This window comes from Mesocricetus auratus, unplaced genomic scaffold, assembly GCF_017639785.1.
Source record: "Mesocricetus auratus isolate SY011 unplaced genomic scaffold, BCM_Maur_2.0 Super-Scaffold_100008, whole genome shotgun sequence".
Classification (NCBI taxonomy): domain Eukaryota; kingdom Metazoa; phylum Chordata; class Mammalia; order Rodentia; family Cricetidae; genus Mesocricetus; species Mesocricetus auratus.
This window is the reverse complement of record NW_024429192.1, coordinates 65,040,739-65,057,581: the sequence shown is the minus strand read 5'-3', so window position 1 is coordinate 65,057,581 and position 16,843 is coordinate 65,040,739. Positions and strand designations below refer to the sequence as shown.

The window sequence follows — 16,843 nt, the reverse complement described above, 5'->3', positions numbered from 1 at the left end:
AAATTGGCCATGTAAGTGTTCAGGTCTAAAACAATTACAGGCTTTGTCCTTTAGCATCAAGTTCACTGGATTGGCTCTCCACTTAAAAGGCACAGGGAAACTCAACTTTTCCCCCTTGAAACATGCATTTCCATTAGAGAAAAATGGCCTGAAAAGTGGGATATTCAATTTAATCATTTTGTCTGTGACACCAATATTAATAGTAGCTAGCTTCTCTGCTACAAGTTTTTTAAAAAAAAATGTAAACTAGAAGAAGAGAAACTCCAGTCGTAACATGTGGATAACAGCACAAAATGGCAAAGGGATGGTGTAAGGAGAGATGGCTGACACACAACCAATAAACTTAGCAGTCAAGCATCCTTTAGACTCTGGACACATCATCTCACTCTCAGTGATTGGTAGCCACTTTCATAGAGGGCAGTGCTAGCCTACATGCTGGTCCTGTGGGGGCTTCCAGTATCACCAGGGGAACCTAATAGAGTCTACTCTCTGTTTCAGCAGCATTAAAGAATCAGGGTAACAGAACATAAATGATGAATGCAAAATCCCTTCTTGGCCAACACCTGGGAATTGGGACAGCTTTTATTAAGTGATTGAATAATTAAATATTTTCAGAAGAATCTAAGAAAATAAGTGATCAACTTATTTAGAACAACTTCCTTCTAACTAATCTACCCACATAAGTTCTCAAGGAAGAAAACAAAACATTACTTCTGTGTCATTTAAAGGAAATGGAAAAGTAGGCAAATCTTGGTCCTGGTGGGTCAACATGTTGTACAGTAGAATTCCACTGGAGATTATCTAATTTAGAGCCACCATTACTTTGTAAGAAGAGAAATAGTGACTCAGAAGTATACCCAGGTCCAAGCCACAAAGGAAGTTACTGGGAAATTGAACCCACGTTTTACTGGTTGCCAGTCTAGAGAGCTTATTACCCAAAAATGTAGCATTCCAATAATGGAGGAATTTGGCAGCATCATTCATATGCACATTTTAACACTGTGAATCAGAAAAACTTAGGGTAAACCCTTGGTGTGGGTCTTACACTTCTTCTCTGTGAACCCCACTGGTTGGACACAGCTCTTCCGAAGCAGAAGGACAGCCTTTGTAAGGACCTACAGCCATCTTGGTCACCTTTTTTGTAACTATTCACTCTCACTTTCTTTGGTTTCTGCTTTTCATTTAATGCCTTGATGTTTTCAGGTCTTCTATAAAAGACCATCTTCAGATGGTGCTGAGCAATTGCCTAAGAACTTTCTCCACTCGTCAATCAGCCTTTTTGTTTGTTCCTTTGACTTTTGTTTGGTGGGTGTAATTTGGACTTTCAGTACAGGTCCTGTTTTAGAAGGGAAAAAGAAAACAAAAATGAATCCCTGAGAGACAATCTGACATCGTCTGCCTGGTTTTATAGATAGATACCTGGGGAGAAGTTAAGGTTTCAAGACATCATGTAAGATAGCCATTAGTCAGGCTGCTGGAGTTCCTGGGGTTTCTTACCTTTGGAACCATATCATGTGTGAGGTTGCTTATGACACTGCAGTGCTTCCGACATCACCACTCACCTTTCCCTCCAGTAACATCACCTACAGGATTTCTTGGTTACCCATGCCAGTAAATGGTTAATCTGACAGAGCCCAAGGCCCTGGAGACTTCTGGGAGGGAGCCAGGTGAGCAAAGAGAGTAGATAAAGACAGCACCTGCCCATGGGCTTGGAACAGCCTAGGGACACTGAGAGAATGTAAACACATTCTGCAAATCTCATTGTCTGACTCTGTGCCAGCGTCTTTTGGGCTCTTGTCATGGAAAATATTTCATCTGAGGTCATTCAATGAGCAAGGGAGACTTGAATACCCACCGCGATGCCAACTCTGCCCCTGCTTTTGTCCAGATTAAATAAGCAAGGGACTAACATTTCATGGGTCTAGAAGATCTACCTTTCAACAATGAAAGGTGTAAGGTAGGAAAAAGGAGACAGGAAGAAAATAGGCTGTGCTGTTCTGAACTGCTCCCACTCCCCCCCGGGCCTCCCCTGTGTTTGTTCACCAGTTACTTACAAGCACACGCCCTGCGTTTAGAGTAAGAGTTAATATCTGTGCTTCCTCATAAATCTCCATTCAGTGCCTCGAGCTATGTTTTTAATTCTGTGGTACAGCTTTGAGATTTGAGATGAGTGCAAAGGAGGGGCAGCTGACGAGGTAATAATGGAAGCTGCTATTTCTCATTCTTGGGAGCAGTCTTTAGCTCACGCCTTAGCAGAGAATCTTGGGAGGCCAAGGTAGACGAGCAGGAGTGAGGGAAGCTGGCTGGGCTGTCCTATACAAGATGATGCATGGCTTCTCCCCCAAGAAAGAAAAAGTCATGGAATTAACAAATTTAAGCCAGAGAAGGCACTGGTAGGGCATATTTCCTAGTTCAGGAGGCCTTCTTGAAAAGACTCGATCCTGATTAAAGAAATGCTTCCCTCCATCCAACCTGGAGTTACTTTTTGTACTTAAAATGTTCTTCTTCATGCCCATAGTCGTTTGGCCCTTGTGCGAGTAATTCCTTTGTTATAAACTCACTTCTTCAGTGTGCCTCTGCTTTAATACTCTAGAAGGTAAACCTTGTTGGCTGTGGTGCCTGAAAATTGTAACTGCTTAGGCTTTCTTCCCTGCCAATAACTGTATTTTAGCATCCTGAGTCACTGAGTAGAACAGATAATTAACATGGCTCTAAAAAGACCTGAGGCCTTTGAAAATTCTAGTTCTTAGGGTGTTTGCACGTGTGTGTGTGTGTGTGAGAGAGAGAGAGAGAGAGAGAGAGAGAGAGTGTATGTATGTGTATATGTGAGTGTATGTATGTGAGTGTGTTATGTGTGTATGAGACATGGGAGTGTTTGGGTGTGTGTATGTATGACACACACACAGAGACAGAGACAGAGAGTATGATGTAGAAACCATCCCAGAAAGTTCCTTCTAACTTAAGAAGTTTAGAGTCCTAAAATTGATCATCACAAACATTTCACCAAGTTCTCTCGTGGAGAGAATTGCTTTCTCATGGAGCTATTGCTCTGTTTTGGCCTATCCTGTGTGACTCTGAAGTTTTCCAGGAACAAAGACCACATTGCCTTTCTTACTTCTAGAACTATGAAAATGCAGGCCAGACCCAGGGAGGAGAAAGTTGTAATGAGAATCTTTCTCTTCTGCCAGGTTTCTATTTGTTTGTGTTGGTCTGGAAAGATCAAATGGTGGCCAAGCCGGCTCAAGAGATCATCTAATTTTCTCCTGGAACATGGGGTCTGGGTTCCCTCTTTACCTCCAATTGCACTTTACTTAGAGAATGTTCTCAGTAAGTGGTGATATTGAAGACAGAATGTAGGTACAGGTTAGGCAACAGCTTCTGAGTTGCCTGGAGACATTCTCAACCTGCTAGAACAGCTAAAGGAGCTATGTTATTTTCATCTAAAGAAGACAGAATTGAAAGCTGGTTTAAGCTATCCATGGGGAGGTTGGTCTGGAGAACCTAAGTTCCTGGAATCATAGACACTAAACTAAGACTTGAAAAGCAGGCACAGCACAGTATTCCTGGGCACAGTTGGGTGGAAGAAAGAGGTGGATGGCTTTGACAGGCACAGCCTCATGAGACTTCCTGTGTGCTGAGGATTGCTCCATCCTGTTTGTTCCAATTCACTAACAGTTCTTGACTTGATGCCCTGATTAAGTCTGTTCTTTGTTTCCTATAATTACCTCTATCAAGTGAGCTCAAAACACACTATTGTCTAGAGTAAATAAAATAGAAAAATATAAAAAATGTATCAAGCTTTGAATGTGTGTTAATTGGATAATGCCATATATAGCACACAAAACATTTTTTCAACTATTCTTCAAAGAAAGATTTCTTTTATTTATGTATGGGTATATCTGTATGCATGTATGTACATGTGTCAGGGGATGGGTTACTGGAAGAGGACACCAGATATTTTGGAGCTGTGGTTACAGGTGGTCGTGAACTACCTGATTTGTGTGACATGACCATAGTTTTTATATTACAACCAGTACTGACATAAGTAAACGTCACAAACCCCCAGTGACTAAAGAATGGATGTGAAGGTCATACAATTTTTATTGTATGTACAAACATATTCTGAAGGTTCAGTAGATGAAATAAGTCAGATTGCAAATTATATTGAGATTCAGGAAGGGAAATCTGATTTGTCTGTAATCATACTGTATTGAGTCAAAATCCTGACTGATACAGGACTATTAACAACTTGTTCTTTGCTCTTTGTTCTCTATTTTATTAAGTTGCAGTATTCTCTCTGTGAGCATAAGTTACTGTAGCATGAAATATTTCTGGTCATAAAGGTGTGTTTAGTCACCACAGTTATCCCAAAAACATGTGCCAGAAGAGAAACAGGTTAAAAGCTTTTATCATTGTCCTGTGCTACAGGGCCTGGCAAGCATCACTTAAATGACACCCATGGAGTGGATACTCAGTTTTCTATTTTCTTCCCTACTTTATAACAACTCCTAATGTCTTGGAAAAGGCTATTGTCATGGTCAAAATGATCAGATATTTAACAATAATATCCTTCTTGAGTTTTATGCTTGACTTTCATTTAAGGCCTCCTTAAAGAAAAAAAACAAGGGTACTTATTAGGGAAACTATATTGAGAGATTTTTTTCATCCCTTTTGGATAAACAAAACTGTACTTAGAGGAGAAGTTGACATACAAAGCAGTAAATAATATTCCATTGTGAAAGTTGTTTTAATTGGCTCAAGCCACAGTGCTTCATAAATGAGCAAGTATGCATTCATGAAGTTTGGGATTTATTGCCAGGGTAAAAAAAAAGAAACAGAAAAACACAAGGGTATGACCAGAATCAATACAACATCTGAAAAGGAAGAGCTTGGAAAGGGAATTTCAGAGGCTTGCATCAGATTTTATCTTTCTTTCCCTTTCTTTCCTTCCTTTCTTTCTTTCCTTCCTTCCTTCCTTCCTTCCTTCCTTCCTTCCTTCCTTCCTTCCTTCCTTTCTTTCTTTCTTTCTTTCTTTCTTCCTTTCTCATACTTTTTGGGCAAAGGATTAAACCAAAATGAAACACACACACACACACACACACACACACACACACACACACACACACACGCACGCACACACGCACACACACACACACTTTGAGTTTCGGCTTTCAAACACAATCACCAAATATCTGAGAATTGGGCAGTATTCCTCTCTCTCTCTCTCTCTCTCTCTCTCTCTCTCTCTCTCTCTCTCTCTCTCTCGTACACAGCTTAGCATCAGCCTGAGAGGCGGGGCTATGTGAGCATGTACGAGACTGTTTACACTCATTTCTTTATGGATAAACATTCAGAAACCACACTATATTCCCAAAGGAATCTTCCCTTAATACAGGAAGTGACAGCTTTGGGAAGGCACCACAATTAAGCTCTGGGTTTTCATTCTCAAAATCCTGGGATTGAATTTCTAGAAGAAAGGAACTGAGAGGGTTGCTTCATGGAGCCACTTAGAATTTCACCCACCTTGGTTCTGAAGCTGGTTGAGTGCAGAGCACCTGAGTTTGGCTTAACCTCCAGGTGCCTTTCTGCACCTAGAGCCTGCTGAAACCACAAACCCTGAATTCCAATGGACACATTGAAAAGAAGATGCAGGACGCATGCCAGTTCTATTCAGTGCAGCCACATCTTAGGCCATGACTTCCTGCCTGCTATTCCTTTTTGACTTTCCCTTGCTTTGTCTTTGTATTTAATGGGCGACCAGACTTGAGTTGTCAGACCATGCCTTCCTTCTGCACATTAGCAGTCAGGACAGAGCTTAGGGAGAGAAGCCTGTAGAGTCTCTATTAACATTGGTGTGTCTCCTGCTGCAGCTTCATCAGGTAAGCTCTGTTCAGGGAACAGAGGACCAGGAGACACAGAAGAGGAGTCACTGACTTAGGAATCTGAGCATTTTCAATGGTTTTCGTCTTTCGCAAAGGTCATCATTGTTCTCTTCTGTTCACTGCTCTGTGTAAATAAATGATGACTTCTCATTGTGTCATCTCCTCTGTCACTGAAACTGTTTCCCATCCTTCTTCTGTCATCAGAATGTCACAATGAGGCCAGCACCTGTATTTCCAGCTGTGACTATTGGCCTGAGCACCAGGGTCACTTTACATATGGCTTCTCCACGTTTTGCACCTACCCTGTTTGAGGACAAGCCCTTTCTTTCACTTCCTACATTCCTTAACAGTCTGATTTGAAGTAAGCTACTCACCTCAGTGGATATAGACTGGCTAAGTGGAGAGTTACAGTCACTTGCTGCATTTTTCTTGTTTTATTTATCAATATAGTCTAACTTTCTTGTCAGCTACCAGCCCCCAAATAATGACATCTTGGTCTTTGGCTGAAGCTTGTTCCTGACTAGCTCTTATAACTTACATTAACCTGTTTCTATTAATCTGCATTCTGCCACATGGTTTTTACCTCTCTCTCACTCTGGATGTCTGACTTGCTTCACATCTCACTGGGGTCTAGCTTCATCCTGAGTTCCTCCATTTCCTCGGAATTCCCACCTATTCTCTTCTGGCTAGATATTGACCATTTAACTCTATTAAATGAATCAGAAGGCACCTTTCATACTATGTGATTCAATATTCTGCAACATATCTAACAGAAATGTCCAATCTAATAAAAATCTCCTTCCTTTAGGAGACCAGGAGAAGGCCTTAGGATTTGCTGGGGGAGCACAGTGGAACAGTCTCTATTGTCACGCTGGAACCCGTGGTCTACTGAGGTTCCCTATGCGACCTTCACTGAGCACCCTATGAAATACACCAGTGAGAAGTTCCTTGAGATTTGCAAGGTAGGTGGTACCTTGTCCCATATTAGCTCTTTTGGTAAGGCTGTGTGCTTCTAGCACAAGTTTTGTCTTAAAAACTGTTATGGCCAGAAGGTATGTAGATGAATATTGAATGCCTCTTTAGACACTTATGTGATGAATATAGCTATTTCATAGTTGTCATATATTTATGTAACCATAATGTGCCCCTTCCCTCTTGATATCATCTTTTAATAGAATATTATAACAAATTACAGTATTTATGTGTGGCTAGCTATATTTACTGCAAGCGGGCGCATGTAATGTTCTCCATATAGATTCATCTTAGTTGTCTTATTCTGGGAAGAAATATGAAATAGTGTGAATCATGTTGTGTCATACTGGCTCTGTGGTCATACAATATAAAGTCATTTCTTTCCATGGGATGGTGTTAGTAGTCTCATCTCCAGAGTGACTGTGGTGGATACTCAAATCTCACTGGACTGTTATCCACTCAAATGGATAGCATGTCTAAGTGCTCCATACATGACAAAGTCATGGTTGTTTCTTTATATGCCTCCATTTCTCATACTTTCAGGCAGACATTTAACTCTTTGGGGACGGGGAAAATTCTTTGTGGTAGTCTCTCATTGCTTCTGGCAGCCCACAGAGGGACAACTCTTTATGAATGTAAACAACCTTAAATAGTGAATACATCTTAAAACATTAAATCATTGTTGACCTAAAAGCAACCACCCATCAAGAAAGCATTCAAGCTCAACATTTAAAATATTATAATTCAAATGACTAATGTGATTTCCTATAACTTAATTTGGGTTAATCTATCTGTATGTAGATGAAATACTAAAGTCCAGGGACACCTTACATAGTTAGAAAGTAAACCAGTTGGAGTTAAAAATTTGGTGAAAAATCAAGCTATTGTCACAAAACTAAATACACACATGAGTGTGTACACATAGACTGAGAGTTGCTTGTCTTTTCTTTCCTCTTTGAGTGTTTACACTGACATCTGTATTTTACTTTAAAATATTGTAACTCATTTAGTATAAATTAAAAACTTGGCAGTTATTTTCTGGAGTTCTGTTGATGGCACATAAAAACTCTTACATTAATGTAACCATACCTATTTGTGCAAGTAAATTTGTATGGTGTAAATAAATAACTGTACATTGTTAAGTGCCCTTGAAGCAAGCTGTCTGTGATCAGAAGCTAGATGGGGTCTTAATTCCCCCTAGTGGACATATAAATTGGCTTTACTACCTTCTATTCCCAGGAAAAGTTGGTGATCCTCTTGGAATTCATGCATGTCTCCTCAGAGGTCACAGTTTCATGGTTGTCTCTGACTTCAACTATTGCAGGCACTGAATTAGTTCAGGGATCATGTTGCTTCACTTCATGTGATACCCATTTCACAATCCCCCAACCAAGCCATCAACAGCAGCTCTTAGACTGATGCTTTACCACCTAAAGCCAACGAAACAAAACAAAGTGAAAACCAAGACCAGCACCAAAACACTTCCACTAAGCCATGCGATAAGAACAGACTTGCGCAGGGAGTTGAGAGATGGAGGGGGAATGTGTATTGAACTAAAGTGTCCGTCTTCAGATGTGATAGCAGCCCCATACTGTTCAAAAGTCCTTATGAGAAAAAAACACACCTGCCTCCCTCATACTTTCTGTTCTCTTCAACCTACACCCTCCCCAAGCTCCTGTTTTTCATTGTAATTATTAGTTGCAATGGAAGACATTTATTAAGATACTTGTTAATCCAGACTGAAATATATAATAATGAACTTTCTCATGGGAATTTCCTTTTTTTAGAAGAAAACTGTTTTTAATCATTAAAATGTTATAAATTTTTGTGTTAATAATTGAACTTCACTATTAGCCAATACAAACACTTAACTGACTTAGTTATTACACATGTCACTCCCTGGGACAAGCCTTCTCTTGTTTCTTGTACCTACCGGATGCACTAGGTACTTATTTCTGAATGGCCTTTCCTGGAAGAAGTTCACAATGAATGATTAAGGACTAAGTTCTATGGGCTACAGGAAATGCGATGGCTTGATAGTACTTTGTTTTAGTCTTCTACATACAGATGCAATCAAATAATTTTTTCTACGAACATGAAAGGTGAAATATTGAAGGGAGTTTAAATCATTGCCTAAGTATTCATGAATGTAGCTGCTAGTCTAGAGCGCTGTGTTTAGCACTAGAACTCCCAATGAGTACATGTGTGTTTATGTGTGTATGTGTACATGTGTGTGTATGAAACATATACATGCCTATAAAATATAATGAATGTTAGTTGGTTGATTTTTAATCAATCATATCACTTTATGGCCCTGTTCAATGTGTTTATTTTAAGGCTTTTTTTCTTTGTTTCTTTTATGAATGTATAGAGGATTGACAGAATTTCTTATGGAGCAGAGAGGGAGGTTTCTTCAAGGAATGAGAATGACAATGATCAAAGAGGACATTTCATAGGGCACAATCTAGAGGGATGAGTTTAGATCATGGTTAGAGAGATCATTGCAAGATCATTTCTTTTTATATTATTAGTCTAAGGTCTGTCTCTCTTTTTCTTTCCTTCTTTACTTGCTTCCTTTCTTTCTTTCTTTCTTTCTTTCTTTCTTTCTTTCTTTCTTTCTTCTTTCTTTTCCATTCCTGGTACTAGCCTGGAACTTTCATTTGCTAATGCCAATTCTTATTCAAAGATCATCCCAAAGGAAACTCATCATTAGGAAAGCAAATGGTCCATCTGGGATGCCAGTAAGTCTTTGACCTAGGTCCCCAAGTCTTAGCTTCTTTTTGTTGTTGGTTTGTATGTTATGATAGTATATGTCAGTAGGGCTTCTTCCAGGACTGAATCTGATTAAGGCTTTGCTATACTAACATGGAATAGGAGATTTGAATAGGGTCACTTCTTAGGTGAATCTTGAATATGACTTATTTGAATATTTTCATGGAATGAGCTTTTTAGAGAGTTGAGATATTTTTTCAATTTTCTCTTACTAATAAAATAGATGAAAATAGGAGAAATGCATAACTAAATCAAAGTCAGGAAGCAATTCAACTAGATTTTGCAAACATTGTGGCACAGGGAAGAGAAACTATGAAGTTGATTACATATAGTCAAAATGTTGAAATTACTTACAAGCTAATAAAATAATCTATTATTAAAAAATTCAAACTCATTCTTTCCCAGAGTATTTCTCTTATAATTTCTACATTCACTGAACATTTTCTGACATCCACAGAATACAGGTATAATTGTTGCTAAGGATACAAACATAATGAAATAATATTTGAGCCACATGCAAGGCAATGTTTGACAGAAGCAACAAGCAAATATGCAAAGATTTAAAAATGGAAACCAACTGACTAAACAGAAGTTTATTTCCAGTGAAAAAGAATGGAGGTCGGTAAAGATGTATATAATGTCCACAGAGTAAGAGTAGTTTAGCTGGTGTGTAACTTTAGATAGTTCCAAAATATGAATACGTAATGACTTAGATAATAAATATAAGAGCCCAAGTAAGTTGAAGTAATAGTAGAGAGTGAGGAAATTTTGAATTACTCAGCATGGAGTTAATAAAGACACATGACTGATATGATTCAGAAAATGATGGTGATTACATTAATTTGAATGGTGATAACCATAAATGTAGACATCGTAAGACATTCCATGTCCCACAAACACGGAGCTCTAATGGATTCTTTCTAGAAGTCCACATTCCTTGTCCACTTTGAAATCTTGTCAAATCTGCACATGGGTCATGCTCTGTACTACTCACAATACACAACTGTGAAAATGTAAGATACTAGAGTATTTCACATTTAACGTACTTGCACAGCACACAAAATATAATCTCACATATTACATCACTTTATCTTTATTGCTTATAGTATGAGTGATATTGTCTTGTAAATCAACTAACAAAACATCTAAGATAGGAATAAATATCATCTTTGTAAAAGTCAAGGCACTAAGCACAGTGATTAAGAAAATGAACCATAATATTAAATGAACCATACATCCACATCTTAACAGTTACTAATCTTCACCGAACTGGGTATAAAACCAAAGAACTTCTTTGCATGTGTACGTGTGATGCTCTCTCTCTCTTTCTCTCTCTCTCTCTCTCTCTCTCTCTCTCTCTCTCTCTCTCTCTCTCTCTCTCTCTCTCTCTCTGTGCAGCCATTGACCACTTGTAGCTCTTCAAGGGGAGGACCTTTGGAATATCCCCCTATCTAGCAATAACATTATGCAGGTCTTGTTAAGGAAGCCAAATTGTTGAAAATTCAGGCATGCACATTTCCTATCATGTCTAAAGGACACTAGCTAGAACCAAGCATCCTGGTCAATTGGCTCTTAAAGACTCTCTACTCCTGTTCGTCAGTGTTCACTGAAGCCTAGGTGTGTGGGTTGTGTTGCAAATATATGAACTGGGGTTGGGCATCTTTCCATTTGGCCAGTTGTGAGTCTCTGCAAAAGACTCCATCCATTCCAAAAAGATGAGAGGTGAGAACTACATTTTCATGTGGCTAGAAGGACAAGTACTTATATGTCTGTGACAAATAACTCTTGTGAAAAGCAAGTATTAATAATGTTGGTTTAATCCGTAATTTTGGGCTGGAGTAAAAGAAAATGCAAGCCAAGCAGGTAATCTGCTCCAATCCCTTCACTCAAACCCATGGAATATTTTTATTCCTCTCATTATACTTCGTTTAGAATCAGATTTGACTTTAAAAAGAGATGTATTAATGAAAACCATTGAACTTCTACCTAACTTGCACAGTTGACAATTCAATCCAAAAAGTTTTCTAGTCCCCATTTTCCTCTCATCTTTCAAAACCAAGTTCAAGACTCCCTCTTGCATAATGCCTCCCCACATAGCCAATGAAAAATGTTCTTTTCTTCTGGGACGGGAACAGTTAGAAATACTTGCTGATCTTGCAGAGGACCTGGGGTGACTCACAACCATCTGTTACTCCAGTTGCAGAGATTCTGACACTATCTAAATTTAAATAATATCTTTTCTTCTGTTGCATTTCACTGATATCTCCATTTAAATATATTAACAAGTTTTCTAGGCAGAGTTGCAAGTGTGGCCTTTACATAGTAAGCTGTCACAAGGCTGTTACTATTTGGTAGTCAAGTGTAGTTTCACTATGGGAGAGAATTTTTTTGCAGCTTAAGTATACAACATACTTTGTAACTCCTGTCCCTCAGGCACCTGTAGGATTTCACTACACAAAAGCTTCCACTCATTCTAATGTCTGTTCGCATCCTATCCCCCTCTAACCTTCCCCTCTGACAACACACACACACACCCACCTACCCCCCCCACACACGCACGTACACACCCACTCACACTTACCACTTTAAATTCCACATATTCTTACTCATTATCTAAGAATATTTCATACAGCTTTGTCATTTGTAGCTTTTCATCATGTTTTCTTTGCTTGAAATGTCTTATCTTGCCTTAGCTCTAGAATTTTGGGGCAACCAGAAGGAGACATAGCTAAATACCCTTTAGCAATCCAAAGCCTCTTCCTTTTAAAATGTGGGGTGGTACATATCTGCAGTCCCAATACTCAGGAGACACAGGGTAGGAGCATGAAGAGCTCAAGACCAGCGTTGGCTATGTACCAAGACCCCATCTCATTAAAAAAGACTTACCGAACTACAGAACACACAGTTTCATGATATATGTAGCCTGAAGTACTGGGATTAGACAAACTTTAAGTTGCAAACAAGGTACTCACCAGCTGTGTGCCCTTGGGTGAATTATTAAGCCTTCTTGAGTTTCATATTCTTTTTCCCTAAAAATGAGTATACTGATAATATCAAATTTATAGGTAAAACAAGTGTGAGAGAAAGAATGCTATAGCAGTGGGGGCCAGGGCATGCAGTGAGATAAGACTGGTATTCAGAATCATTGCAAAAACCATCAAGTAGTTTGTTTCTTGCAAACAATAAATATTAGCTCTTTTATCATCATTATCATCACCATCATCAAGAAATCACAGTCTCCTAAAAGGTAAATCACAATTATCTCAACGTTTTCATTTACCAATACCATCTGTATTAACATAATGCCTTCTCAGAGGTTAGAGTTTGTCAAACTGGACTACTAAACACTTTTTCAGCTCTCATTGTAAGCGTCATTTCTTGAGAATCCCCTGTGGTCTCAGAATCTAAGTGCAGGAAAGAAAATATTGACACTATTTCAAACTCAACGCACTGCGTTTCATTGGATACACTTCATTCCCAGCCATGTCTGGAACACTCTCAAAGGAGGCAGGCATGCTTACAGAGACAAGCTGCTCCTTAAAGGAGTGGCAGACAAAAGGCCATGTCCCCAAGCTGGCTCTTGAGCATTTCAAGCACCTGAACTCAATCTATGTGACAGGAACGCTGTGTCATCTGATATGAATGCCACCAGTCACATACTTTTGTCTAAAAGCTTTTATACACCCACCTCTGTCTCCCGCTTTTATTTCTGTCTCAAAAACAGAGGGTCAAGTTTTAACAACTCCAGTTACACAGGGGCCGTGCGTTGGTTCGGGTGAAGCATGCACAGTAGTGCTCATGGAGGAGGAGGTGCAGTATTCTTGACTTTACAGCCATTATTTACCAGCTGAGTGCCTGGGCCCCTGGTTGCTTCAGGTGTTGTCTGCCAGCGGCTCCCGCCTAGAGTCTCAGTTTTCTGCAGTACAACCATCACTTGCTTCCTGTTTATACTGGGCAAAGAGACCAGGTTTCATGCCTGCAGGCCCACATTCCTTAGCTCGGCAGGTTTTCCTAGCCTTGGGGCCACAGGTTTCAACCTTTCTCTGTGGAAAGGGAGGCACCCTGGGATGAAGACCAAATCAGCGTCCAATACTGAAGATGTTGGCAAGTTACAATGCTGGCCAAAATGTGTGGCATCCATGCCCATTTTTTCTGGAATTATCAGTTGCTTTGTACGGACCCTGTAACTGGGGATAATGGAAAGTGTACAGAGAAAACACAGAAGTTTCTTTTCTACCCACAAGATTCCCACTCATTCAGACTTTCTTATCCTATCAACTCTAACTCTATGTTCTGAAAACTACACACACACACACACACACACACACACACACACACAGAGAGAGAGAGAGAGAGAGAGAGAGAGAGAGAGAGAGAGAGAGAGAGAGAGAGAGAGAGAGAGAGAGAGAGAAACTCAGTTTCCTACAGGGACAAGTTCCCACATAGGTTGTCTAATGCCAAATAGTCAGCCATGTATATGTATACATACACACAGTGCCACAGTGCTAGGTGGACTCGATAAATAGCTTATGTATATATGTACACATACGTGCATGTGTGTGTAACAATAGTAATTAAAGAATAGGTCATGAATTAGGGAGGAAAGAGGAAACAAGAGAGGAGTTTGGGGACTAGGGGGGGCAGGAGTGATGTAGATGCAGTATTCGTATATGTAGTTCTCAAAAAAAAAGAAAGAAAGAAAGAAAGAAAGAAAGAAAAGAAAACCAGTAACAGAAGTTCCATGTTGCCACTCAAGAAAGATGGTTTGAAATTATGGGATTTGGTATTTTCTATCTGTACCTTTGTAGTAATGAGAGGCATGGATATTTTCTCAGGATTTCTATGCCAGGAAGGAGGTAGAGGGGGGAAGACATAGCACCAGTTTCTTGCCCTTTTCTGAGTTGCTGAACCTCAGTTCTACCCACGGGAATCTTGCTAATCTTTCAAGATTGCCTGAGGATCTCCTTTTGCCATCATTCTTCACAGGCATTTGTCTCTTCCTGACTGTTACAATGAACTTTTCATTATGACAGCAGGTGCATTTTGTCAACTACACCATAGTCAATTGTCTTCAAGGGCAGCAGTTGTTCATATTTGGCCTTTGACATTCAGCAGTGTCCAACAAGTATCTAATTTATAGTAGACTATGGTCAAATATTGGTTAAGTTGATTCCTGAATGTTGTACAAGTTATGAATAATGAAAAACAAATAAGGTAGATAATTTTACTGTGTGTATTTTTTCTTGGCTGAGTACTAGTAAAGGTTAAACAAAAGCAATTCCAACATTTCTGAGGAGTCATTCATGTTTAAGAAGCAGGAGTTGCTGCCCCACAGCAGGGTGGTCTACCCACCCAGACTGACTGGATCGTGGTGATGTTCAGGAGCTTCCTGGAGTCACTAACTCTCTCTCTCTTGTTTTTGTTCTTCAGTTGTCTGGGTTCACATCGAAGCTTGTTCCAGCTATCAAGAGTGCTCACAAGAATTCTACTGGATCTGGAAGAGGAGAGGAACTGATGGTGTTAACCCAGCCTATTCTGATTGAGACCTACACTGGGCTCATGTCATTCATTGGAAACCGAAACAAACTTGGCTATTCCCTGGCTCGTGGGGGTATTGGCTTTTGAGACCCTTTGTTACAAAGTCCATCATCTGTAGATAACTGATGTGTTTAAATGCAGTACTTTCTTTTTAAATTACAATAGTTACTTTCAAATGATGTTTAAAAGACTGACTTATTAGTGTTTTAAGATGTCTAAAATCTTGATTAGACTGGTAGACATTTGAGTTCTTATATGAGAGAAATCAAATTTCTGTAAAATCAGACTAAGTACTTCTGAGTTTATGTAATGTTTTCTAATGAGTTCCTAAATTTAAAATCTCTGGACAGAATCCATGTTGCAACTTTAAATTTAAATTTGCTAAACTTTAAACTTTTGCCTTTCTGTCCCTCACAGCATAGGTACTTTCAGCATTTAGTTTTCATGCCCTGAACCCTGTTTTACTCTTGTTAACATGTCAGGGCTCTGTTATTCTATCTGCCATTTATGAGGGCACTTTAGTCCCTAGTGTCATCTCTGATATTTATCCCAAGATGAGGCTCTGCCTTATGTCTTCCAGTCATTCCTATATCAGTCCTTCCAATGCTCCCTTGCATTAAGCATTTTCCAAATTCAGATTTCTCTGTACTACTTTTCATAATCCATCCCTGAAATCTACCAGTTTCAATGAATTTGAATTCTAAGCAAAATGCATCCCATTATACTAATACACGGCTATGTGGCATAGCATTGTATCCAAGCTTAAAATACATTCTTCTAAGACTAGAGGTATAACTCATTAGCATAGAGCTTGCCCAAGTTGTACAAAGTCTTGAATTTTATTCTTAGCATTGAAAAGAAAAAAATAAAAAATCACCCACAGGTTCCTTCTCAATTCCATCTTTCCCTGGTGGTGTTGGGCCAAGTCTTCAATTGTTAAAATGGTCTGTTAATTAGGTTCCCTGCTCTTAAGGCTCTTCAATTACTCATTCACCTTACTGTCAGTTCCTAGAGCACAATTTGTCCATAGAACTCTACAGTTGGTCAATACTGGCTAATAGCCCATTCTATTTTGCAGTATGTTTTCAAGTACTTTTTAACAACATATTCTCTTCTAGTGAAATCTTTTGTGAGTGTCTGTATATGGCACAGAAAAAATAAGAATCCTGTGGTTACAGTGGGGATGGGACTGGCTTTCTGCTTTATTAGGCTCAGGATCTCACAGGGTTTTGGGAGCATGGTTTCCTAACACAGTCTATATCATTTCATACCCATCCATTTTTCCTTGTATTTCTTCTTATGTCCTCCTGTTGCTCTGACTTTGAGCAACCCTGAAAAGTATTTCATTTCTTTTTGTTTCTTCCTCTTTAGAATTTTAAATCTTACATTAGCTTAGACGCTCTGAATGCTGGTTACTGGAAACATTATTACAGAAAGCTTTTTGCTTCTCCTGAGACCCAAAGTTGAGATACTTGCCTTGATGGTAAGGTTGAAAGTTCTAGCTATTTTACCTCTTGGCTCCTCTGAAGTTTACTTTACCCTGTTTCTTTTTTTTAGAAAGCTTTCTTCCTCAGATTCTAAGACCTGGGAACAGGCAGTTATCAAATTGGTACACACATTCAAAACCAGTACTTGAATAGCCCTTATTTTATTTTGTTTACTTCCATTACTATTTTGTT

General features: G+C 39.2%; 1 protein-coding gene across 1 annotated transcript in view; it reads left to right on the top strand.

Annotated features, from left to right (window-relative positions):
• Positions 1-15,340, top strand: part of Tprg1 (tumor protein p63 regulated 1) — a 139,556-nt gene extending 124,216 nt beyond the window's left edge. The window contains exons 5-6 of the mRNA XM_040751021.1: positions 6,691-6,844; positions 15,057-15,340. Of these exons, the coding sequence (XP_040606955.1) occupies positions 6,691-6,844; positions 15,057-15,251 (349 nt within the window). The 3' untranslated portion in view covers positions 15,252-15,340. The remainder of the gene's footprint in view (positions 1-6,690; positions 6,845-15,056) is intronic.
• The last annotated feature ends 1,503 nt before the right edge of the window (positions 15,341-16,843 follow it).